The sequence below is a fragment of the Triturus cristatus genome, chromosome 8, assembly GCF_964204655.1.
Source record: "Triturus cristatus chromosome 8, aTriCri1.1, whole genome shotgun sequence".
In the NCBI taxonomy this organism is placed as follows: domain Eukaryota; kingdom Metazoa; phylum Chordata; class Amphibia; order Caudata; family Salamandridae; genus Triturus; species Triturus cristatus.
In genome coordinates, this window is record NC_140591.1 from 1,165,052,836 (window position 1) to 1,165,080,294 (window position 27,459).

Consider the following 27,459-nt stretch of genomic DNA (forward strand, 5'->3'; position numbering starts at 1 on the left):
CATGAATATTAATGAGATAGGTTGTGAATTGCGACCTATTAGGAATAAAGAAAAACACGGGGATTGTGGCCTGCTGGGGGTCATCAGACCACCATGTCTGGGATTGCTTTCAAATAAACCAATCATGTTTTTTTAAAATGCAGGCCGTTTTCCTTGAAGGAAAACGGTTGCGTTAAAAGAAAAAAGAAAAAGTTTTATTTTCGTTTTTTAAGAGTAGGCAGTGGTGCGTGGGAACACTGCCTGCTCTTAAAATAAATTTTTACAAACATTCACAAAGGGACAGAGGTCCCCAAAGGACCCCTTCCTGTTTGCAAATGGGTTACCGCCTACTTGAAGTAGGTAGTAGAATGTGAATGTTTAGCAACCGCAGTTTTTGGTCTCTAAATATTCTTACAAACCACTGTGATTCAGTATTAGGAAGGGACGCCCTAAATACACTCCTTCCCAGTACCAAATTGGTATGTATTGGCAATTCCAAACTGCTATTCAGTAACAGGTTACCAAATCTCAATTTGGGAATTATACATAACAAAATAGATTTTTCCAGTCACAAAGGGCCAGATTTTGCTCATTGGGCCTTTTGCGACCGGACAAATGCACGATACATCTGGCCCTTATTGTCTTGAATTATGATATGATCTGAAAATGCTTTCCTTTCAAGGTGAGAAGCTCATGGATGGGCAGTGAGTCAAAGAAAGAAAGCTCCCATCATATCAATACCTTCAACTCAGGGCAGCCCTTCTAGCTCTCAAGGCTTTCCTATTGTCTCTGATGAAAGCAAGATTCTGATTCAAATGAATATTACAACAACTATGCACTACGTAAACAAGCAAGTGGGTTCAAGATCAAGAACACTGTCACTGAAGGCACTGAATTTCAAGTTATTGACCCTACCCAGGGGTCTCTCAATAAATGTAATAGACCGGAGTTTACCACACACTACTGCCTGGACCATCAGTCTCATCATGACGGGCATTCTGCCAGTTCGGTTCTCCAGGTCTTCCTGCTCTAAATCTTTTCACAGACCCAACTCCGGTGAGCTATTGCTTGGGTGTTTATTCTAAGGTTAGGAATCTGCGCATAGAAGTCCTATCAGATGAACAAGTTACTTACCTCTGGGCATGGAGCAACTGATAAGGTCATTTGTTCTACCCATCATCGAACGATTAAAAAACATAGAGCAACGCCTAGGGGACCTAGAATCTTTAATTATAAAACATCCGGGGCCATGTAAAGATCCTGTACACCCAGCTTTGCCCCCTCCTGCAGTATTAGTTCCATCTCCTACTTACACCAGGAAAAACGACATGGGAAGCTCTAATTGCCAGCATAGGGCCAAGTCCCCCCACACCACAGCTCAACAACACCATGGTCAAAGCGATGTGGGCGAACAAATAAAGGAAGTAACAAATTCCATCATAGAAACGATTCCAAATGAGAGGGGTGGGAACCAGCACTCAGCTAGGGCAAGAGACCGACCGGGCCACCTAGTCGATCTACCCCCAGAGGCGGTTCCATATGTGGTAGTGCTCACAGAAGTCCCGCCCCTGGAAAAGGGCAAAACTGAAGGCTTCTATGAACTAAAAAATAAGACCATGCACTGGCCTAGGTCTAACAGACCTCTCCCTTTCAACATCAATGGGGAGATACTGCATGTCCGGAGACTCACTTGGTTAGGGCGTAGAACCAAGGATCTCGAAGGGGATGTAATCATTATCAACTTCAGAGACCCTAGAGCAGTCAACTACATCTTAGACTACCCTCTGGGTAATACCTGTGGGTCCATAAATCCCCGTGAATTGTCATATTTTTACCCAAGACCTGTAGTCTCGTACAATGTGTATCCTAGGGCCCCAGTACGAACAACGACACACCTCCACACATTTTCTGCAATCTCTGCTCCCCCCGCTAAATATTGTAATACCTACGCATCCACATCTGCGACATACGGGAACGCATCAGAATGGGTTACGATGCGCCCTGGGAGTCACAGACATGGCCCATGGAAGGTGAACCATGGCCCACCATTTACTCCCCTTGAAGTCACAAATAGATTCGGGGTCCTATCAGGAGTCGATGATTGCGACTGACATAGGAGTTATCTTGACCACGGGCTTAGCACCCTGGTATTCCAGGCCGGGGACATGGATCCGATTCCCAAACCGCAGATTATTTGCCCACAACATTCTACCACTCCTGGGCTACCCCTGCCCCTACCTGAGACTCATATAGCGCCCCATGAACATGCTCCAGCAGTCGCAGATGAAACAGCAGTAAAGGCGCAGGGTGGTTGTCTAGCAGGACAGATTCTTCTGACACAGGGCTACCCATCTAAGGTACGAGATGATGTGGGGGATTGTGCCCTCTCACGGCCGGTAGAAAGCACTCTGCATGAGACTCCAATGACCGTACGTAGGGCTACGAGGTCATTGGAAATACTATCATGGAACGTGGCAGGGCTACCTAATAAATTGGGTAATAGTGACTGGGGAACCTTTATCAAAGAATATGACATATGCATGTTCCAAGAGACGTGGGCCAGAGAAAACCATTGCTACCCTGGGTTCGCAACTTTCAACGTCCCAGCCAGATGGGGTGGGAGGGGACGCCCGTCTGGTGGTTTATCAATATGGATCGCTTGCCATCTAGGCTGTATGGCTGAGATGGTAGAAACAAACTCATCCGACATCCTGTGTGTGGCTTTGCGTTGGCTCACTGGGATGGGCCTGACCTTGGTAAATATATATTCTAGACCGGTCGGAATTGCGGCCACCTCAAGGACAATGGAGGACTTAATGACTTTTCTCGATTCCCTCACTGGTTCAGAAACATTACTGGTTGGAGGGGACTTTAATATCCAGTTTGAACCATTACCGATTCACCTGGATGGGATTAGTAGTGAAGAGGATGATCTCTGGGAAATCCCAAGCATTGTAGGACCGCCAGTTAGGTCATCATCACCTCTACTTCTGCAAGTTCTAACACTGTCTCTGGCAAATTCACTTAGAGCATGCAATGGTAGGTTCCAAGGGGACATCCCGCCGCAACCAACTTTTAACAGACCAGGCCAGGAGTCCCGGATAGATTATATAATGATTAAACTCCAGGATTGGAAATTGGTCTTAGATTTTAAAATAGTCCCTAGGCCAGACAGTGACCACAATCCCCTAATCCTTTCACTAGCCGCTGACGGTTTTTTAAATGGTGCTGCTTTAGGAAACAGACTATCTGCCCCCAGTCTCACCTTATCTAGTAATAGGCGAAGAATAAGGTGGGACAAACTGCTAGAGAAACCGACTTGCATAAGGAGCATATACGAGCAAGTGGCATTCGCCCTTGAAAAAGTGGAAAGTCTCCTCTCTCAACTGCCCTCGCAAGATGGTTGTCTTCCCCTTGAGGACATTCACCAGACCCTCTGTGATAACTTAGCCGAGGTATTGAACCCTGTGGTCCAGGACAGGAAAGTGAGGAGAGAAAGAGCCTCATGGTTCAATGCCAGTTGTAGGGGAGCTAAGAAAGACCTCCTCAGAGCGTTTAAAAACAAGGAGGCCCCCTCGGTAATTAGGGAAAAGAGGGTTGCTTACAAGCTCCTCCTTGAAAACGCTAAAATCGACTGGGACTGGGAGAATTGGGCAGAAATTACAACTGCACTTAAAACCAGAGACTCAAGGAAATTTTGGCATATAGTCAAACATGGCTCAGCAGAACCTGTCATGGCTATCGAGGGCAACATTGCGCCCGAAGTTTGGGAGGATCACTTCACATCGCTTTATAGCAGGACCGGGCTAGACAAAATAGGAATCCAGGCCGGGACCATAGCCGCCCCAATCATGGATAATTCCTCTGAGATGGAAGATTTTAACTTGGAGGAATTGGAAATGGCAATCATTCGCCTTTCCACAGGAAAAGCGCCAGGCCTTGACAAGCTCCCAGGCGACCTCTTAAAGCATGAGGTAAAAATTTGGGCACCATACCTCTTGGTATTGTTTAACGCCATCATCCATGGGATGGCGGTCCCTCCAACTTGGCTCGGGGCGGAGATTGTGCCCATTTTCAAAAGGGGCTCACCTCTGCTCCCTGCCAATTATAGACCGATCAGTCTGATAGACGTTCCACAGAAGCTTCGCGAGGCTTCTACTGGATCGACTATTGGACTGGATCGAAGAGAGGGACATCCTGAGCCCCTTTCAGGCTGGGTTTCGCCAGAAGACCTCCACCATAGACCAGGTCTTTAGGCTGTCCCTTCTATACTGGAAAACAATACAGTTGGAGGGTGGCAGTCTCTATACTGTATTTGTGGACTTAAGGGCAGCCTTTGACCTGGTTCCACGCGGTAAGCTCTGGGAAGTGCTGGCGAATGTGGGGGTGCCAGCTGATCTCCTGACCATGATCATCCGCCTCCACACAAACACCTATGCTCGTGTGAGGTGTGGTAGACATGGAGCACTGTCAAATAAGTTTCCCGTTGACAGAGGGGTAAGACAGGGGTGCGTACTCGCACCAACCCTGTTCTGCCTCTTTGTCAACGGCGTTATTGATCACCTCAACGGGGTCCCCAATTTGGATGTCCCGAAGTTGGCGGGAAGGAGGGTCCCGGCAATTATGTTTGCGGACGACACCCTCCTTCTCTCCAAGTCACCGATGGGAATCCAGCGTGTGTTGGATGGATTTGGGGAGTTCTGTAGGGAGCATGGATTGGAGATCAATACTTTAAAGACTAAATTTATGGCCTTCAATCCGCCACCCAGGCTCCACCGCATCCCACGTATAGGGAATAACACACTTGAACGAGTAAACACCTTTGAATATCTTGGTGTTACCCTCAATGAGGAATTGGCGTGGGGTCCACACCAGGAGAAAGCCAGGCTGAAATTAGTGCAACACACCAGTGGAATACTAAGGATGATAGGGAAGAATAGGTCGACCCTTAAACCTATAGGCCCACCCCTTCATATTTATAGGGTACAAGCCAGAGGAGCAGTCATATACGGCAGCGAACTATGGGGTCACAAAGTCCTGGACAGCTTGGGAAAGGAGGAGAACAGATTCCTTAGGTGTTTAGTAGCTCTTCCTCCGAGTACACCCCTAGTGCCTCTGAGACTAGACCTAGGTATTAGACCCCTGGAGGAAGAGTTGGCGCTTCGTCCCGTGATCTATTGGTGTAGATTATGGACGGTGCCTGAACTGATTCATTACAGACAGGGTTTACAGGAAGTTCTTGGCTTCCCAAATTCGGGGAACATTGCCTGGCTCAAGTTTGTAAGGAATAGTTTGGTGAGCCTAGGTCTAGATGCACTTTGGAACGATCCTTGGAACGCCTGTTCAAAGTTTCCTAAAAAAACTCTTACCAAACTGTACTATGATTCCAAGGCTCCTTCACTTCGACCTTCAAAATCTTTAGGGTCGTTAACACATCAATTCCTTCACATGAAGACCACATATAGTTTTGAACTAGCCCTTGACAATGTTTACCCTGCAATAATCAGGAAGCTTTATTTGCAATGGAGGCACGGGTCCTTGCCAATTCATGCTCTTACTAGCCGTTGGTCCGCGTTGACATCCAGTATTTGCCCGGCATGCAGAGCAAGTGATGAAACCGAGCTGCATCTTATATTCTTCTGCCCGGGCTATACTGAGGCGCGCAGAAAATGGATCATTCCCGTTTGCAGGAATCTGGGTTTTACCAGATGCCACGAAGCCTTTAGAATTCTTAAAAGCGATATGGCTGCACACATTGTGTTTGCTGTGGCAAAATTTCTGGGGGCTTTATGGCACAAACGGAAGCGGTATTTAAAAATGTCACCATGATACGTTTTTGTACTCTGTTATAAGGCACATGATTATATGTAACTACCAGGTATCTAGCCCTGCGGCTGCACCAACAACTTTTAACCATTTTATCTATTGTTCTTAAATGTTTTTATATTCATTTTATGTACTTTTATGGAGATCCTCCGAAATAAAGTTTTTCTTGACTTGACTTGACTTACCTCTGGTAACACCTTATCTGATAGAGATTCTATCTAGCCGCAGATTTCATACCAACCTTCTCTTCCTCCCCTTTTTGCAAACGGATTTGTCTGCATAGATTAACCCTTGTAAGCCCTCAGTGTCTGCACATTGGTCCATCAACATTCTGTTGTGGCTCTGTGCTTCAGGTAAGGAAATGCCACAAAAAGTAACTGATGTCAGAGCGTTGGGGTGGCCCTATATAGGCACCGTGAACGTCACTTCCAGCATGGAGAACACTGATGCAGGCCAAACTAAGCCACCTACCAGCGCGGAGAGGTACTGGTCAAGATTTTGTTGATCCAGTCTGCTGTCTGGGGAATATTCTAAGGTACGGAGTCTGCGCCAAGAAAGCGTCTCTACCAGATAAGGCATTACCAAAGGTAAGTAACTTGTTCATCAGGAATCCTTTTTCAAAGTTCCTGTCCTTAAAGATTTTTAGAAGTCTTTCCTCCTGTAAGAACACCAGCTCCTTGGGAGCTCAATGTGCTTTCATCAAAATGATGTGCTCCAATGTTTGAACTTATTGACAATTTTTCCATGCAGCATCTTTCTAGGAAGACTCATTGTCTAATAGCAATCAACTCAACCCATCTGGGTTAGTGAAATTCAAGCCATCTCAGCTATTAGGCAGCCTTCTGCAGTGTTTCATACATAGATGGTGGTGAAGAAAACTCCTTCTTTTTTCATCATAGGTATTATTGGACTTCCACTGGATATTGAACGTGTTAGTGTCCTTATAAGAGCAGTGTCATATTTCACTACTACAGACTTGCTACCTACCTGGTCCCAGCTTCCTAATTTCATTAGGTTTTCCTTTTATGATTGTTTTGGGTAGGGTGCTGCATTCATCAACATTTTTTAATAAAAGATTAATTTCCTAAAATATGTTCTTAATCTGAACATATGTTTATGTCTTCAATCAAAGGTCCCACAATGGAGAACAAGGATTACATTTTATTTTCTTGCTATCTATCATGGTTTTGGTCCGACTTGCATTGATTCCTCACATAAGGACACATGTATCTTGAGCACACCCAAAAAACTGTATAATAGTACATTAAATAATGTAATGGACATATTTGAGAACCCACTACCCAACAGTTGCATAATCTTCTTTTTTTCCATTGCTTCAATGCGTATAAACTTTGGCATGGCTGTTCTGCTCATGTTCATCAGTTTCATTGTCTGCCTTTTTTAGGGACTGGAAGCACAAAAATCAATTGATCTAAGTCTTGAGAAGTCATCAGCGGAAGAGGCAAGTCTCTCATATTAATATTCCAATACCTCAGCTTATGGAATGCATGAAACGCATTATATGCTAAAGTTTGTAAAATTAGTACAACGTCGGGCTTCTTTCAACAAGAGCGACACCCCAAGCTGTAAATTGCATGAGCAATGTTCATAAATTTGAGCTCCTATTTTTGTTTCTAATAGAGGCTCAGTCACTTACTCAACTCTTGTTGTCTGTGACTCACCCTCTCACTTCCTCAATCGCTCACTATTAGTCACTCACTAACTCTCATTCTCTCTCAGGGGATCTCCATTGCTAATCATAAGCTCTGAAAAGTCCCACCCATATGCTGGGATCCCGGAGCTGTACTTCCAAACTCAAATCTACTTCGCCTTATTTTGAAAAGGCCAGAAAACATACGAGACAGACATGTTACATTTTTGCAGCATTAAAAAGAGTCTGTATTGCCAATCTTTATTAACTACTTTAAAATTTAGAAGGAGAAAAGGGTCAAAACCTTAAAAATCACTTCAGCAACAAGAAAAGTGATCTTTTGAAAACATCCATCACAAACGCTTTTGACTTCTTTTTGAAGTAAGATAAGGTGTATAGCAATGTGGCCCATATAGGCTGCAGCATTGAAACAATGTAAATAGGACGCTGCGTCTTGAAGGGCCCTCTGACCTCCAGTGTCCCACCATGCCCTGTAGGTGGCAGTTTATCAGTTCTGTTTGATGAGTGAATCATTAGTATAGTGGTATACATATGTTTTCCGATGGATACATCTGCCTGTAGATTCCTCTGCCAATGCACAGCATTCCACGGAAACTGTTCTTCTCAGCTCTTCCACGTCAACGAGGACGTTACAATTGAACGGCTCCGCATGTGAGTCCGCGTGACGTCATCGGAGCCATAAGAAGACCTCGTCAGCGTGCTGACGTCAGTCCCCTTTTTTCTGCACCGTCGACGCGTAACTTTTTTTTCCAGGCTCTCCATTTCTGGGAGTTTCTTTGTTGCGAATTGTCTTGACTATGTAGCAATCGAGGATGACTACGCCAAGAAAATCCGGTTTCAAGCATGCAGAGAATGTTGGGGCCAGCTGTCTTTCCCTGACCCCCATATAGACTGTTTATGGTGTCTTTCGTCGGACCACAACTTCGGCACATGTACTTCGTGCAGGCGTATGAATCCAAAAGCGCTGAAGGAGGAGGCCAAATTATTCATGGCCAGGGCAGAAAAGGGGTCACGGCAGGTCACGACAAATTCAATGTCGCCAACTCCACACACTTCAGGGTCGTTGAAGAAACATAAGAAAAAGCGGTGCCATGATTTTCGGCGTCACTCATCAAAGGATGCGACTCCGAAGTCAGTGTCTCCATGTTTTTGATAGTTAGTACAATTTTAAAGAATTTCTTTTGGTTTTCCAACTCCACACTTAAAAACTTTTCATAGAAAAACAGTCAATGTTATCTTAAAGAGGAAAATAGTGTGATCAGTTTAAAGGTAAGTACTTTGTTGCTGGAGTTGGTGTCCTGGGTTAGACTCAGGGGTCTCCCAGGGTCAAGGATGCACTCTTGTTGCACCCTCAGCGCCACTAGGGCGGCCGGGTGCAGAGTGCTGAAGCCCAATGTTATCCAAAGGGGGATAGGTGGCCTCTGGTTGGTGGCAGCTGATGAGCAGGCCACTGGGTTGTGGGGGCAAAGCTCCTGGACTTAAGCTCAGGGCAAATGTGGGTTTAGGCCAGCACAAAAGATGCACCCTCAGCAAAACTGTTGCGGCCGGGTGCAGTGTGCTGTTTTGATGTCAGAAGCCCTGTAGCTTTTAATGGGGAGTCTCCGGCTTGCAAAAGCACTGCAGGCTCGGGATGAAGGTCTTGTGGGTGCGACCACCACTTGGAGAGATAATTTGGGATCTTGGGGGTTGGTTAGGCACCGTTAGGGGCATTACAGGTAGGTATAAAGGTTGGGACCAGTGGGTCCCTTCCCCTCGGGTGGGTACACCCACTATTATTCCAGCACTCCAGTGGGAGGGGGGGCATAAGCCTTTCCCTGGTTGGCTGGGTCCCCCATCTGCAAGATGGTGGGGACTGAGAGTTATGCTTCACCTCACCACCCCCACCTGAGGGGTGGAGTTGGCAGAGGTGGGCACATCTCTCTTCCTCACTTGTTTTTCCCGCCTGCTCTCCCGCCACAAGTGGGGGACAGAAGCATTGGGGACTAGTTGCTGAGAGGAAGCTTTGCACCTGGTCCCAGGATGTGCCCAGAGCAGCAGGCTCTCGACCCAGGGGTCCAGATACATGTCTGGTGTTGGCAGCTGAAAGCAGCCACTCAGGCCTGGACATTAGTGGTAGGTCGTTTTTCAGGGGGCATCTCTAAGATGCCCTCTGTGTGTATTTTTTATTAAATCCCACACTGGCTTCAGTGTGGGTTTAATGTACTGAGAAGTTTAATACCAAACTTCTCAACTTTCAGTGCACCCCATTATGGTGCTGTGGAGTTCGTATTGACAAATTCCCAGCACCATATACTCGTAATGGCAGAACTGCACTTACAATGTCCAAGAATGGACTTAGACACTGCATTAGTACAGGGCTCATTCACCTGTACCGTCACCACTAGTATAGGGCATCCAGCTAGAGGGGTGACTGACCTATGCCAGGGCAGTGGGTTGTAGGCATGGCACACAGGGATGTGTGCTATGTCGACTCTTTACTTTGTTCTCCACCAAAACACGCAACCTGCAAAGGCAGTGTGTGAATGTAATGGTTCAGGGCCTCGAAGGGTTGCTCAATAAGTGCTGCAGCCCTTAGAGGTCTTTCCTGGTCACAGTGGCCTGGGTACCAGTGGTACCATTTATCAGGGGCTGACCTGTGGCCAGAAATGCCAATTGGGTTTTGTTTTTAATGCAGGTTTAGGGAAAGAACATAGGCCCTGGGCACCTGATTGGCAGGAGCCCAGGGTACACTCAGTCAAAGCACATCAGCAGTTCAGCAAAAAGTGGGGGCTACCATGCAGAAAGAGGGCACTTTCTCACACAGATGCCCAAGCTACTGCCCGCCAGGTGATACAGTCTGCTATGGACACGAGCCATTTGGTAGCCAGGGCGATGGGATCATCTGTGGCTACTAGGAGACACGCTTGGTTGCCTGATTCAGAGATCTCTTCTGATGTCCAAGCTCCTTTACTGGATCTGTCATTCGATGGATCTCACTTGTTTGGAGCTAAAGTGTATTTGGCGCTGCAGCGCTTTAAAAATATTAAAGGCACAGCAAGGTAATTGTGGCTTCAGTCTCAGCCCAGGAGCTTTGGACAGTTCAGCCAGTTTTAAGGCTTTGAGTGGAATTTGTCCTTTCGTGCCAGGCAGCAGCCGCTGAAGCAGCAACAACAGACTAATCCCTTATAAGAACCTAGAAAGGAAATGGCAGAGGTCACCTGCATGGTGCTGCGCGACAACGGGTCTCCGCCTCCTTTTCTGCCCCTCCAACTGGTGCGGCAGGGAACAAGCTCTAGCTCCACCATCCTAGAGCATACTTGTCGCATGGGATGACGGGTGTCCCATTTTCTACAACATTGGAGGTCTGTTACTACAGATCTCTGGGTGTTGAATATAGTAGAGAATGGGTATGCCCTACCCTTGTGGTAGTTCCCCCTCCTTTCCCTCTCTGTCAGAGCTTGTGCTTAGAAGAGCAACTTCTGCTTCTCCAGTAGGAGGTTCTGTCATTGCTGCAAAAGGGTGCGATTAAGGTGGTTCAGGAGCAGGAAAGGGGTCAAGGTTAATAGTCCTGGTACTTCCTGATTCCCAAGAGAGATAGCCGTTTGAGGCCGATCCTTGACCTCAGGGTTTTACATTTTTAGTTCAAACAGGAGAAATTCAAAATGTTGACCCTGGCTCAGGTTCTTCTTGCGCTGCAGAAAGAAGACTGGATGCTGGTGATCAATTTACTGGATGATTATTTTCACATTCCCATCCTGAAGTCGCATCGGAAGTATCTTCGTTTTACGGTAGGGTCTCAACACTACCAGTTTGCGGTCCTTCCATTCTGCCTTACTTCCGCACCTCAGGTCTTCACAAAGGTGATGCTTGTAGGAAGGTGGATATCTGACTATGGTTACCCCCAACTTTTTGCCTAGTGTCTAGCTGGTTTCTCGACTTAGTTGGCCTGAGATCCTGCCATTCAGGGTCTCAGGCTGTCTGCTCTCTCTTTAAAATGGACTCCATGTACCCTAGGTACATACACAATTGGTAAGGATCACCTTATTGGACCCTGTACCGTGTACCCTAGGTACCCAGGGCATAGGTGTACCCTAGGCCTACCAGGGGCTGAAGCATGTATTATGCCACCCCTGGCCTGGCCTTACAATCAGACACAACTGGCTGATCACTCAGCTGGGGCAAGGTCATGTAATCACCCTTGCTTAGATATTGTATACCTATATCTACCCTTAAAATAGACACATGTGTACCTGTGAGCCACTCCTATGGCAGGCCTTAACAATCCTGGAGGCATAGTGCTTGGTAACATGTGAGATGGTGCTCTAGCATGAGCTGAGCCTGTCTGCAGCTTTCGGAACCATGTCCTTATAGCTGTTCTATGATATAGCCTACCATATACTCTTAAAGTACCTTATAATCTTAAACGGTTATGGTAACTATGGTTTGGCTTTATCAAAACATGTCGTGTAAGGTGTCTAACACTTTGGAATAATATCCCCATACCATTTCTGGTGATGAGGATATTATTCCTCCCTTCTAGAGGGAGAGACATGTTAAAATCCTACTTTGCTGGTTAACTCTGACCAAAGCCTCAGCATCACAAAATGGATGCTGCTGCCACAGACACGAGTCTGACCTCCTGCAGCTGGGAGCCCTCTCAGCCAGGGAGGCCTGGACATTAGGTTTCCTGCTTGGGGAGGTGCTAGCACCTCCCCAGACAGACTTTAGTGTATTGGGGCAGGGAGGGCTGAAAGGAATGAGACATGCCTGGGGCACACAAGGTGTCCCATGCATAGTCCAGTTCAAACCGGCGCTGGGGCACTCCAACCCCAGCTCTGGCGCGAAACTGGACAAAGGAAAGGGGGTGTAGCCAACCCCCTTCCTGGTCCCACCCAAAGGAGGGACCTTGCAGGTAGCCCAGCCCACTAGCCCAGTATATCAGTAGGTAGCTGAGCCCTGCAGAGATTAGATTAACCTGAATCTGCAACTTGAACAGAAACTCTGGACCTTCGACATTCGACCTCAGGAAGAAGACTGAAGAAATCTCCCTAGTGTCCAAGGAGTGACCACCCTGGACAACCAGGCACCATCCAGCGACCGCTGCTTGCTTTGCGACTGATCCTACGAGGGACGACTGCAGAGACTGACCAGCGCCGAGACTTACAGACACCTCTGACCCAGATCTACATCTACAGCGAAGCTGAGACCCGTGGAGGCGACGAGGGACGTGGGACCGGCGACTTGGGAACAGTGGCTAGTACCTGACTAGCGCGACTTCTGAGGCATCCTCGATGCTGTGCTTGGGGAATTGAGAAGCCCCCATCCCAAGCACCATCTGCAAAGAAGATCAGCTCCCCACACTTCACGTGTTCTGTGTGAGGCCCTTCTGCACCTGAGTTGCTCGACGTGTTGTCCGGTTGCTGGCCCATTGGCTAGTGACCTCTGCGATGGCGAACCTTTGTTTTCACCTCACTGGTCCGGCTCCTCCAGACTGGCACCCGCTCCTCTGTGAAAGAGAAGCACCCCAGACCTCCCTGGTCTGCACCAGAAGCAAGTCCTCCATCCTGCGTGGGTTCCGCTTGCCAAGGCTTGTTGGGTCCTGACTCGACTTCGACGCCGCCGACAGCAAGAGCCTTTGTGGGACAGCTCACCTCCTGGTCCTGGTCGTCCTCGATGCCTCCTGGTACCCGTGACTGCTGCGACAAGCTTCATCTCTTCACCTGCATCTTCACGACATCGCCTGGTTTCTTTCTGGTTCCTTCCCGGCTCCTGGCTGGTGACCTAGACTCTGTCCCTTCTGCTTGCAGGTTCCTTCCTTCTTGATCCCATCCTTGGGATCCACCGGACACTCTTCACTGACTGCCTGTCAGCAACTTTCCTTCAGGCATCCATAGAAGTCAACGACGAAACCCAACGCAAGTTCACACCTATGCACCCGCAGCCCGTGGGCTAGGTAACTTGAGCATTTCGGTGCTCACAAGGGTATTGACTATCCAAGGGTCTAGTTTCCGAGTCTTGACCTCCTAGCTATACCAGAAGTTTCCTAAAACTGTTAATTCCTAATAACTTCTATTTCTATCGACTTTTACGCATTACGCGTGAGTGTTTCCACTCTGCACCTGAATCCCGTGGGCCTCCCACTTCCTAACCTTTGGTAGTATAGTGTATCCCCAGTGATTCCCTAGGCCTAGGCCTATCCTGTGTTCGTGACAGTGGTTCTTATTCCACTTACTTAGTATATGGTTTGCGTGGCCCCTAGGGCCTAACTGTATTACTTACCTGTGTGACTTAATGTATGCTTAAATAAGACTGTGTTGTACTTACCTCGAATCTCATAAAGAGTGCTGAGGGTTTGACTAGAATAAATACATTCTATTTTTATATATATCTGTTGTGGTGTCCTTTCATTTGGTATTCAAGGGATTACATATGGTATAACAGCTGGCTTCACATGCCATTCAGAGTTTAGCCTACGACTGCTCTTGTCCATGCTACCACTAGGATAGCTGGTCTATAAGGTTGACTTTACAACCAATCACCATAAGGGTTGTTTGGATTGATACAAGGTGTACACTAGAATTAGTGACATCATATATCAGGCCAACTTCTCAAAATGCTGTGGTGGCAGCACATCTCAGAAGGTTGGGTATTCCTGTTTTTCCCTATCTGGTTGACTGGCTGCTCAAAGCAAAGTCAACAGAGATGGTGTTGCATCATTTGGAAGTATCAACACAACTGTTGTTCGGCTTGAGGTTTTCCATAAATGTACCCAAATCTCACCTGGTACGCTCTTAGCGCAACCTGTTGATAGGGGCAATACTGGCTACTACTGTACATCATGCCATCCCGCCTCTACAGAGGATTCAAGGAAACTTTTGGTATTCACAGAAGGCATTTAGCAGTAGTAAAGTTAGGACTACTAACTTTAATACTACTAAATGCCTTCTATTAATAAGAAAAGTAGTAAGTTTAGGATTTTGTCTCAAGTTAGTAGTAGTAAAGTTAGTAGACCTAACTTTACTACTACTAAATGCCTTCTGTGAATACCAAAAGTAGTACGTTTAGGATTTTGTCCCAAGTTAGTAGTACTAACTTTACTGCTACTAAATGCCGTCTGTGAATATCAAAAGTAGTAAGTTTAGGATTTCGTCTCAGATTAGTTCTGTGAATCGGCCCCCTTGTGTGGCTTTGGTGCCTGGAGCACCATCACAACCCTAATTCGTGCTCCGACTGCCAGGCCATGAATCAGAAGTCTTTGTGGGAGCAGTCCTGAAAGCTATAGGAGGCCTGGCTGTCTGCTCCGTGTCATTCGAGGTGCCGGTCGAGAGGAAGGTCTCGGTACCGGTTGGGGATCACCACCGCTCGTCATCGAAGTCTTCTCACTCCTCGGTTAAGTCGAAGCACTAGAAGAAGGCGAAGAAGCATTGTCGCTCTTCACCTTCTCTCCGTCCGTTGGGTAACTTGAAGTGGGACCCGGAGCGTCGTCGTTCTCTGGCTTTGTCTTCGGAGCTTGCTTCTGGGACAGCTCCTCGCTTCCCTCCCTTTCCCGGAGCCTGGGCATCCCCTGCCTAGCTTCAAGCTTTTTTCGAAGCACTTTTGGGCAGACTGACTCCGCTGGCGTGCCTTCTGGCCCCGCGGACTCAGCTTAGATGCGGATCGACTCCGGTCGACCTCACGGTACCTTCCCAGGTGTTGATTCCAGTGATGACGCCACTGACGTTGGATGTGCCCCCAACCGGCATCGACCACAGCCTCACCCCGACTTGGACACGGTACCAGACCGACGTGGCTCGATGTCGATACTAGCGCCGGAGGGTACTTTCGTACTGCTGTTTTTTCCTGGTGTTCCCTATCACCTTGAGTGGCAGCAGAGGAGGGTGAGGAGGACTGGGAGGGGTCTGTAGACCCTTTAGCTGACCAGCTTGAAGAGCCGGACTGGCAAGAGAAACTGGGTGATGCCAGTGGTTTGGATACCTCCCCAGACCTTGGCATGCGCTCCCCCCTACCGTGGCTACAGAGGAGGGATCTTTGTACACAGTGGTGTTGCGTCGGGCGGCTGAGGACTTGGGCCTGGAATTTCCTACAGTTTCAGTTTCAGTCAGGACTTACTTCCTGACAGAGGGACTTCAACTGGCAGCGGCCTCTTCGGAGCCCCTGCTGCCTTTTAGTGAAGCCCTCACCAACGTTCTTGTGTGCACTTGGTCCAAACCCATCACAGGGGGCTCCTGTGGACAGGATGATTGCCCGACGCTACCGCCCGGCCCCGGGTGACCCACTTTTCCTCTCCCAACACCCTACCCCAGAGAGCTTGGTGGTCCAAGCCTCGTCTTTTAAGGGTGCATTCCCTACTGCTCCCCTAGATAGGGAATCGAAGAAGCTGGTCCACGTGGGGAAGAAGATGTTTTTTCACGCCAGCTTAGCGCTGCGGTCAGTGAACATCACATGCCTCTTGGGCCATTATACCCATACGGTGTGGGCTACAGTTAGACAAGTGCTGCCACAGTGCCCAGAGGAGGCGCGGGCTGTTCTCACCCGCTCAGTGGGTCAAGACGCAGATAAGTTCACTATTCGGTGTGGGCTCGATATCACTGACTCTCTGGGCAGAACGGCTTCCATGTCAGCAGCCTTAAGGTGCTACGTCTGGTTGAGGACATCTGGTTTAACTGGGGATGTCCAATCCACCCTTTTGGACATCTCCTTTGATGGCCGTCGCCTGTTCAGTGACAAGACGGACTCAGCGCTCGAGCTCTTCAACGATTCTAGGGCTACAGCCAAATACTTGAGACTTGCTGCCTCCTCTTTCCCAACACAGCCGCCTGGGTGCCCCACCACGTTCCACCCAATCTGGTCACAGGGCTGCGCAAGCTGCCCAGCCACTGCATGGCTGCGGATGTGGGACCCAGTGACGCAGGTCTGGGGACCAGTGGGCATGCCAGTCCACCCATGCCCCCCCCTGCAGCAGCCTCCAAATCCTCCTAGTCCAACCTTTCAGGGCCACTAGAGGCCAGTGGGCGGCAGGATTCTCAATCACCTTCACCACTTTCAAAGCATCACGTCGGACAGGTGGGTTTTGCAGATTGAAGGAAGTGGCCCGATTAGGGTCACTTGGGTCAGTAATGACAACCTCTCCGCCTTCCATACCACAATTAAAGAGTCAGTCAGACAGTAGAGAATACAAACCAATAACTGTTTATTAGTATACACTCAGAGCAGAGCCCAGTCGCTAGGAGTGCTGCAGAGGGACTGGAATCGACAAGCATATAGATACATTATGTACGTTTAGTAACTGAGCTAAAACGCGTCCATAGTGGAATCTTCCAGGCAGGTGCAGCTAGGCAATAGAAGACAAAGAAAAAAACAGTGGCGGAGCTCAGATCTTATACAAAGTTGCAAAGTCCAAGGTTGTTTCAGTCGGGCCCCCCACCAGACAAGTGGGAGAGGGCCTCTATCTAGTGAGAAAGCTATGCGCTAGGAGCAATTTACTCATGAAGGGAACAGACTGGAGCATTTCTCGGAATTAAACTAGATAGGTTTCGAAGAGCCCAAAATGGCGCCTGCAAAGAAAATTGCGCAGCAAATGCTAACTTACACAGAGCAATAGGCAAACATGAACATCTCTAGTTTAACAGATAGTCCGAAAGGGCTACTACCTCTGTGAGAAGTTGGCCTGGCATATGCTGGGCACTAGTTAAAGTGGCCACCTTGCACCAGTCCAATTCGACTCTTATGGTAGATAGGTTTAAGACAACCTTTTAAAGAAAGCTATCCTAGTGGTAGCTCTGAAGAGCAGCCTTCAGGCTAAGTCTCAGAGGAATGTAAAGCAGCTTGTTTAACCTTATAATCTCTTGAATTACCAAATGAAAGGACACCACACAGGTATATATATCAAATATATATGTATTTATTACTAGACACACTCAACTAATCTCTTTATGAGATTAGAAGTCAAGAACATATGTAAACATCAACGTTTCACAATAAGTTAAGCACAAATGTGGCTGGGGCCCTAGGGGCATACTAGACCATATACTAAAAAAGAGGTATAGGAATGTCGACTTGCAAGGGGACAAGGCCTAGGGCCTTTAGAATCGCTGGGGCCTCACTAATCCACCCAAGGCAGGTAAGTAAAGGACCCACGGGAGCCGCGTGCAGTGTGAGAACACAGCCGCGGGTTCCCTATTGATTTCAATTAAGCAAGTCGCGGCTGGATTTTTAAAGTTCTAGGGTACTTCAGGAGAGTCTACAAGCAAGCCACTTACAAGGTAAGTAATTCGAGGGCCAACACACACAAGCACCGGAGTGCACGAGTTACCTCACCCAGGGAAGCCGGGTGCATAGGTGCCTTGTGGTGTCGAGTCGCGGCGTCGTTTTCAATGGAAGCCAAAGAAGATTTGATGCTTGTGAAGACTGGAGAAAGTGTCTGGTGGAATCCAAGGCTGGATTCAGAAGAAGGAAGACCTGAAAGCAGAGGAGACAGGGTTCAAAGTCACTTGCCAGTGACCCAGGGCCAGGAAGATGGATGCCCACAGTCGTCGGGTGATTTCAGGTGATCATGGGTGTTTTGACTCTTCAGCCACGAGGTCCAGGAGGCATCGACGATGACCAGGAGCTGGATTCGGAGTGTCCCACAAAGTCTGCAGCTTCCTGAGGTGTCGACAACCAGATTGGAGCCAACAAGCCTTGGCAACAGCAAGTCTCGTGGTAAGTGAAGAAAGTCAGCGGTGCAGACCAGCAAGGTCTGAGGGACTTACCCAGCGAGGGTAAGTCAGGGCAGGCCTGGAGCAATCAGGGGAGCCCTTTGGTTTGATGAGAACGTCTTTGGGGGACCTACAAGCCAACGGGGAAGGGATCGCAAAGACGCCACATGAGGATTCACTTCACAGAAGTCCACGGTCACTCGGGACAAGGTAGGCCTCTGATTTTCGGTGGAAATTCTCCTGGAGGCTTGGGCCACACGTGGTCCAAAGCACAAGTTCGTAGAACATCGTGAAGGGGTTGCACTTGACAATAGTGCACGGTACCCGGGTATTGCTGTTCCTCGTCACTCGTGGTGTCCACTCGCCTCAGCTTTACTGGGGACTCACAATGGCCTTTGAGAAGTCAGGAAATCCACTTCTGGGGCTGCAGGAACATCGGACTCCAGCGGGAGTGGGAAAGTTTGTGACCGTTGATTCAAGTTTTTGGTGCCTGCCGAGCAGGGGAGTCACTTCTTGACTCCAAGGGAGATTCTTCAGTCTTCCAAAGGTAGTGGAACATCGAAGGTCCAGGATTCTTCTTGTAGAGCGTCGTCCAGGGATATCTAATTTGCAATGGCAAGGTTTCCCTATCTTATACTAAAGGAAAGGGAGGGACTAGCTCTATGACCCCTCCTATGGGAGGGTCAGGGGAGTTGGTGGCTACACCCACTTCCCTTTGTCCAGTTGCGCGCCAGAGCAGGGGCAGGTAGCCCCTGAACCGGTTTGAGCTGGCATATGCACAGAGGAGCCTACTGCTCCCCCAGTGCAGGACTTCAAAGCACTCTAGGAGTGCACCCACCCAGTCCCAATACACTAAATCCTGTCTGGAAGGTGGTTACACCTCCCTGTGACAGGATGCCTATTGTTGGGCCTCCTCCACTGCGAGTTTTGGTCAGCAGCAAGAGGGCAGCCTAGTGTCTGTGCTGGTGGCAACCATTTTGTGATGCCAGGGCTCTTTCAGATTTCCATCGTGTTTCGACAGTAGGTACATGTCTACCCTTCTAGTAGGGTGGGATCATACTTCCACACCAGTTGCTGGTGTGGGGGTATGATTCCAAGGCGTTTGACACCAAACATGACATGTTTTGATGCAGTCATTCCAAAGTTAGCATTTACCGCTAGGTTATAATGCACTTAAGAGTATATGGTTTAACCGCATCCACAAACAACCACAGAGAATAGACTCTGCCAGCTGCAGAGGGGCCCTGCTCATGCAGAGGCACCCCCTCACATGTAAACCAAGCACCCTGCCCTCAGGATTGATAGGGCCTGCCTTAGGGGTGACTGATAGGCTTATATGTGTGTGCAAGGTGAGATATAGGGAACCTATACCTCAGTGAGGAGTGCTAACACTACCTCACCCAGGCTGCAGTAGCAGGCCTGTGGTGTCAGATTTAGTCTGCTTCCCAGGGGTGGCTTAATACATGCTTCAGCCCCTGGTAGGCCTGTGAAGTACCTATGCCCTTGGTACCTATGGTACCATATACTAGGGGCTCATAAGGTACCACAGTATCCAATCACTAGTGCATCTAATATGCACTCCAAGTTTGTTTAGAGAGAACAGAGAGACTGGGGCCCTGATTAGCAGGGACCCAGCCGGACTATAGCCAGAAACCAGTGTTAACATCAGAAAAAAGTGGGGGCAACATAAGTGCAGATCCTACTCTCCTACACCCTCCCCTTCAAGACTACCCCTCCCTCCATGCCAACAGCACTCCATCGCATGTCGAAGGATCACTTGGCCCTTCTCCGCCAGGATGTTGCAGCTCTCTTGGCCAAGAGAGCTATCAAAAGGGTCCCTAAGAAGGACAAAGGCCTGCGTCCTATCTTAGACCTCAGGACCCTCAACCGCTTCCTCCGGAATGAGAAGTTCAAAATGGTCACGTTGGCTCAGGTCTTGTCTGCCCTCGATCCCAGAGAGTGGATGGTAGTGTTGGATTAGCAGGACGCCTATTTCCACAGCCCCGTCCTGCCAGCCCACAGGCGTTACCTACGGTTCATGGTAGGCCTTGAGCATTTTCAGTTTATAGTGTTCCCTTTTGACCTTACCAGTGCCCCTTGGGGTCCCAATCTTCCCCTATCTCGACGACTGGCTGTTGAAGGCAAGCTCGCCCCAGGCTGTCGTCTCTCACCTCCAGACTTCGGGGGACCTCCTGCATTCGCTGGGGTTCACTATATTCGTGCTGAAGTCACACCTGATTCCCTTTCTGAAGCTCCTTTTCATCTGAGTAGTTCTGGATACAGCCCAGTTTCGGGCCGATCCTCCCGAGCAGCGAGTCCAAGATATTCAGGCTAGGATACCGATGTATCGGCCTCTATCCCGGATTTTGGTGAGAATTACCCTCAGGTTGCTGGGCTTCATGGCCTCCTGCATCCTGCTGGTGGATCATGCCAGGTGGCATATTGGGGCTTTGCAGTGGGACCTGAAGTTACAGTGGGTGTGGCATCAGGGAAATCTTTCCGATGTCATCCAGATCTCGGAGGGGACTGAACGTCAATTGCGGTGGAAGCTCACAAACCAGGATTTGGTCAGCGGCAGATCCCTCTCCCTTCCCCAACCAGAGATCACAGTAATGACGGATGCGTCACTCCTGGGATGGGGCGGCCACCTGGGAGAGGCAGGGGTCCCTGGTCTTGGGTGGAGTCCGGTCTCAACATCAACCTTTTGGAGCTCCGGGCGATCCGTCTTGCACTGAAGGCATTCCTTCCTTCTGTCAAAGGAAGGGTTGTGCAGATGATCACAGACACCACCACCGCCTTGTGGTAGTGCAACAAACAGGGTGGGGTGGGGTCGTGGACCCTATGTCAAGAGGCTGTTCGCCTTTGGACATGGCTGGAACATCAGGGCGTTTCCCTGGTTGTTCAACACCTGGCATGTTCGCTGAACACCAAGCCAGATGAACTCAGCCGCTGGTGCATGATGGATCACGAATGCCGTTTTCACTCGGAGGTGGTGCAAGGTCTCTTTCGGCAGTGGGGAAAGCCTTGGTTAGATCTGTTTGCCACCGAAGAGAACGTGCAATGTCAGCAGTTCTGCGTGTTGGAGTTTCCAAGGCGGCACTAGCTCCGCAACGCTTTTCATCCCGAGTGGAATTTTGGCCTCCTGTACGCCTTTCCTCCTATACCGCTTCTGGCCAGAGTGCTGAAGAAGATCAAGCGCAACCGGGCTCAAGGCATTTTTGTGTCTCCAGACTGGGAACGACGAGTCAGTTACACCGAGCTCTTGAGCATGGCCATCGATCCTCCGGTCAGACGGCCTTTTCGGGAGGATCTTCTGTCGCAGCAGCAGGGGATGATCCTCCACCGAGCCGGTCCAGCCTCCACCTCCTTGCATGGAGATTGAGTGGTGACAGTTGACAGCTTTTGACCTTCCTCTCGAAGTCTGTAATGTCATCTTGGCAGCCAGGCGTCCCTCCACTAAAACGGTATACACCTATAGATGGAACACATTTGTGGCATGGTGCACAGCAAAGGCTGTGGATCCCCTTTCTGCCCCTCTTTCAGAGGTTCCGCTCTTCATTCTATCTTTGGCCTAGAAGGGCTCTGCTCTGGGCACTTTTAAAGGCTACCTTTCTGCCATCTCTGCCTTTCTGCGCCTTTCTGCGCCTTCCTGATCAACCTTCTCTTTTCAAGTCTCCAATTGTAAATAGATTTCAAAAGGGCATTACTCATCTCTTTCCTCCCTCTCCTTTTGCAATGCCCCAGTGGGACTTGAATCTTGTTCTTAATTTCCTTATGTGTGCTCCCTTCGAACACTACATAATTGTCCTCTTCGTCTTCTTACCTTGAAGACCACTTTCCTGCTTGCCATCATATCTGCTTGAAGGGGAGTGAGCTTCATGCTCTTTCCTCCAAGCCTCCTTTTCTTGCAGTTCATTTGGACAAAGTGGTCCTTCGCACAAGACCCTCTTTTCTGCACAAAGTGGTTACCTCTTTCCACATAGGTCAGACCATCAGATTGCCCACCTTCTTCCCACCTCTGCACCCTTCCAAAGAGGAGGAGAGACTCACCATCTGAACCCTAAACGTGCTCTGTCCTTCTTCCTTGACCACACTAAAGATGTCCGGGTTCACGATCAACTCTTCATGTGTTATGTGAGCACCAAGAAAGATCGGGCCGTGCACAAAACGTATTACCTCTCGATGGGTTTCCTATGCATCAAAATCTGCTATTCTTTGGCTAAAAGGAACCTCCAGGGAGACGGCCGCCTCTACTGCTTTGGGACGTGGAGTTCCGTTGATCGACATCTGCCAGGCAGCCACGTGGGCATCCCTGCACACATTCTCAAAACATTTCTGCCTGGATAGCCAAGTCTGGAGAAACTGGTCTGTTCTCCAGGACTTTCTGGTGTGAACTTAGTTCGCAGACCGACCTCCGGGGTTGGCATTGCTCGGGTATCTATTCTAAGGTAAGGAATCTAAAACTAATGATCTCTTTCAGATGGACAAGTTACTTACTTTCAGTAATGGTGTATCTGTAAGAGACATACATTAGTTATAAATTCCTTACCATCCCACCCATCCTCCCTGTTCTGCAAACTGACTTCTAGGGATAGGGACTCCCTTCCAGGGCCTTAGTTTTGTGCACCAATGGTCAGTGTCTTGCATGGCTCTGCGCTTCGGGCGTGGAATGTCGTGTCAGGACTAACGTCAGTGTGCAGGGGCGGCGTCTACGCGACATCATCCTGGTGACCACGACGCCGATGACGGACGCGGAGTCGACCAACACCACCGACTGATGCGCAGGGGTACTCCTACAGAAAAAATTCTCCGGATCCAGCCTGACGCCTGGGGGTAATTCTAAGGTGCGGAATCTATAACTAATGTATGTCTCTTACAGATACATTGTTACCAAAGGTAAGTAACTTGTTCTTCAATGGAAATTTCCCTGAGAGAGAACTAGGATTACAGGTAAGAGAACATTCCTTCCCTTTCAGGCGATCTCCATTGATAATCATGAGCACTGACTAGATTAGCAAGCTACTCCAGTGCTGGATATTTCATCGATTAACATGCTTGAATCATTTCTCATCTTTGAGGTGGGAGTCCCACGGTACCTTTCAAAGCAGAAGAAGTAGTCTACATTGCTTATAATGGCAAAAGACATGGAATTTTATAAAGAACCAAACTCCAGCCAATCAGGCGATAGCACCCTTTAGAACAATGCCTGCAGAGGCATCTTCCATCTAATTTTCTACTGAACATTGTGTGAAAGGAAGTTTCCCTAAGCTCTGCTCAGTTCTTCATCTACTACATTGATTTGAAGCAACCAGATTATTTCTGCAGTTTTATTTCTCAGCACTTGACCCTATCATGTCAGAATCATTGAAAAAATTAGTTTTCAGACCTTGAGGGACCTGTGGAAAGAAGAGGCTACACTCTTAAGACCCTCACATGGAGTGTATCTACTATATGGGCCTCATGTAGGTAGCCAAATACCGGTCGGTAACGGCCGATTTTCGGTAATTATACCGTTACCGACCGGTATTTTGGCTATTGATATGTAGGGGGACAATTTTTGGTTTCGGAATTTACCGAATCGGTAAAATTACCGAATCGGTAATAATACCGAATCGGTAATGTTACCGAATCGGTAACTTGTCCGATTCGGTAATTTTACCGATTCGGTAAATTCCGAAACCAAAATCGAGATGTAGGGGGAGTGTGTGGGTGTTTTTAAGAGTCGGTATTTACCACCAACTTATAGTTGGTGGTAAATAATTAATGTATGTGTATGGGCATTTTGAAGCGCGTAGCAGTGTGCAATGTGGCATACATACATGCCCTTAGGGCATGTATTTGTGCCACATGTGCACACATGGCCGAATCAGGGGTGCAACAGGGTGTCAATGTGACACCCTGCCACCCTTGCTTGTTCTCCCCCATTACCGAATCGGTATTTACCGATTCGGTAATGAGGCATACCTTCCCCTCAATGGGAAGGTATGCCTCATTACCGAATCGGTAAATACCGATTCGGTAATTACCGAATTGTAACGAATCGGTAAAAAATACCGACTCATTACCTACATACGAGTTACCACTTCTAAAATACCGATTCGGTAACGTTCGGTATTTTAGAAGTGGTAACTGGTATGCTACCTACATGAGGCCCCTATATATCATTCCCATAAGGAAACAAACTGTAAAATGCGTTGGACCTTTTCTTCTAAAACTCTCAAAGATGGAGAGAGGAGGCTGTTATTGTGGCTAAGGAAACTTTAATCTAAAACAACTGTCATTTCTGAGGAGGAGAACAGTGAGGAATTCAATACCTCAAAGGAAAGGTCAAGGTAAAGTGAGAGGTGAAGGGTCACCAGAGGCGCATAACAATGCCATTAAAAAGACTCACCATGAGTCTTCAAAAGGCACTTCTCCTAAAGAGAAAAAGGAAATATGCTCCTCAGAGGCCTCTAGATCAGAGCCTTCAAAACCTTCTTCATTCCTGGCATTACGTCCTGAGAAATCCTCTTCAGTGCCAGTCATGGCAAAATCTAAACTGGCAATACGATTCTCATTGACAACACCGTCATCAAAAATAAAAACATTGTCGACGTCAGTGATGATGATAACCACGTCGACAAAACCACCTATGTTACACCTTAAACCGGAACTGACAACGACATTGTCAACAACACCATAGAGAATGAACAAACTGTAGTGTAGTTCCTTAATACCCTTCATGCAGGACATGCGCTGTTTACGGATAACATAAACTGTGGGTCTGGTGGCAGACTGACTCTATACACCCCCGCCGAGAATGTTAGCCTATTTTTGCATTAGCTAGCTCGCAGTGCCACTAGAATCTCCTTTTATCAGAGAGATTAATTTTTGGCAACCTCAGAACACAACAAACCCTGATTCCTCAGACTCGTGGAAACAATATACTACTTTTCACCCAGTCAATCGCGCTTGCTCGTTTTCTCTCAGAGAGATACACAGAAGAAACAGTTGGGCGTGTTTACAATAAGAATTTATTGTACCGTTGTTCTTCTCATGTAAAATATATGTGCTGCTATAACTGTTACACAGTGGCAGAGATATAGAATCAGCAGTACAGTAAATAAAAATAAATAGTACAGCTCTACTATTTTTCAATAGTCATGAACATATACATGAATATAAAATGCATTTATAAAATAAAGTGCGTACCTCTAAGATGCCTGTCTAGATGTACCTAAGTGTACCTAGCATGTGAGTAGGTGCGAAAGAGCTAATAAGCCTAAGAGTCTAAGAGCCTAATAGTCTAAGAGTTTAAGAGCCAAGAATCCCTCTAGGATATAGTCGAAGTCCATTACATGAATAGAGAAAGTGTGGGACTTTGTCCTGGACTTGAGTTGGACACCCCGCAAGTCCACTGTCAGCTGGAGCGATGGCAAGTCAGAGCCGCAGCGTCTCTGGTCAGTGTTTCGGCCTTGAAGTCTCGATTCCCTCCTGCTTACTGATAGCAAGAGGTGCCGTATTTATACAGTCTATGTGCGTGTGTTAGCCATTGTTCAGTATGAGGATGACGTTGGAGATTAAACCTTTGTGCGTAGATAGGAGAGGTGGAGTATGCCCCCTGGAGAGTGTTCTCATAAATTATTCATATGTGCTAAGGATGACGTCTTAGCAATATCGATCAGGCAAAACTCACCCTTGTCATGGAACTAGGTGAAAGGTTTAGTCCTTAAAAGACGTCAGTCCTTATAAGGCGATCAGTCCTTATAAGGCATTCTGTCTTTATTTGGAGTTATGTCCTTATAAGGCTCGTTCATATGAAATGAAGGGGAGGTGATGTAGGGAAAGAGTACGATGTTCTCTAAACCTATATTAGGGTACCGATATGAAATATAACACCCACTCCACCTTATACTTAAAAACAATAATATACATTTTGAGATACGCATTTATAACAATATCAGTGCATAATATTATCAAGAAGTCATTTTAAAATGTTTCCAAAAAACGTTAAAATCATTTAGAAACAGTTTTTAAAAACGATGAAAAAATGTTCTTTGTTGAATTTCGACTTTTGTTGTAAAGTTCCGCAAATCACAGTTCTAAATGAGTTCGATCACACAAGTTGAACTACTGCAAGCGTAGTTAGAAGGCCATGCTTTCTAAAAGTGTCAATTTTTAAAAGTTAATTTGAAAAAGGGGAAAGAAAAGTTCTGAATTAGTTCCCAGCACACGGTGAGCCACATTTAGATTAGAAGTCCTGGCTGGGAGACATAACAGTATCGCTGCCTGCTACAGCAGGGGACAAACACTGCAATACCTCGCATAGTACGTCAAGTGTGTATAGATGAAACTCCTCGCTGCCAACAACTGTTGTGGAAGCAGCCGGTGCTGAATTCGATACCTCGGTGCCAATGCTGGAGCTGAAATTCAATTCAGTCGTGAAAGGCACCTGCGGTTCCTCAAGGAAGGCATGTGTCAAGAGGACAGAGTCGTGCATGGGACCACATGGGTTCCAGCCTGGAGTCTAAGTCCACTGGCGTCTCCATGTCAGGTGTCAGACAGATGTCTAACTCGCATTCCCAACCGCAGAACAGGCATCGGAAGACAGGTACGATGCAGTCATCAAAGACTGGTCTGAAGGATAAGAACCAAGAAGCACTTAGTTCTTGTAGGCGAGGTACACCGAGATGCTGTACCATGCGCTCACGGTAATATCTCTCCAGGAGAGATTTTGCAATGTCGCTGGTGGATGGTCCGTCCATTGCGCAGAAGGTAGACGATAATCAGGATTCCAGCTACAGTGACCAGGATCAGAGGTAGACCCCCGAAAATGCTTCCAAATACCGAGTGTATAAAGTTAGGAATAACTCAGAGGATTGTCTGGAAAGTGCTAAGGAATCCTGACTCTGTGGTCTTAAATAGGTGTACAATGCTGCTTGTATCTGACATGTTAAAGATACGTTCCACCATTTCTATGAAATGTCGGGGGCAGTTAGTACGAATTAGCGCCTGTATCTCTGTCGAGCTCCTAGCGACTTGGAGTGCAAAGGTTTCTCGAGCGGAGGTTAACGGCATGGTCTGCTGTTTAAGCATGGCTTTCATTCTGCTCAAAGCATCAAACTGTATCATAGAAACATTCGGTGAAGGCCGTTGCGGCACCTCCCTGACTGTATTTTTTCAGAGGAAACAATACTTACAGACAGCAAGTAACCCTGGTTTTCAGGGTGACCAGATAGGCGATGCCCGGGAGCATTCCACCGCAACCTTGATCGCTCAGAGTCAAGTAACTCCTATTCGAAAGTAGTGTGATCACGGCAGCTGGAG

At 47.8% G+C, this 27,459-nt stretch overlaps 1 protein-coding gene across 1 annotated transcript in view; it reads left to right on the forward strand.

Annotated features, from left to right (window-relative positions):
- LOC146805548 (uncharacterized) overlaps positions 1 to 27,459 on the forward strand; it is a 766,323-nt gene that overhangs the window by 349,585 nt on the left and 389,279 nt on the right. The window contains exon 6 of the mRNA XM_085623807.1: positions 7,211 to 7,267. Coding sequence (XP_085479933.1) covers positions 7,211 to 7,267 — 57 coding nt within the window. The remainder of the gene's footprint in view (positions 1 to 7,210; positions 7,268 to 27,459) is intronic.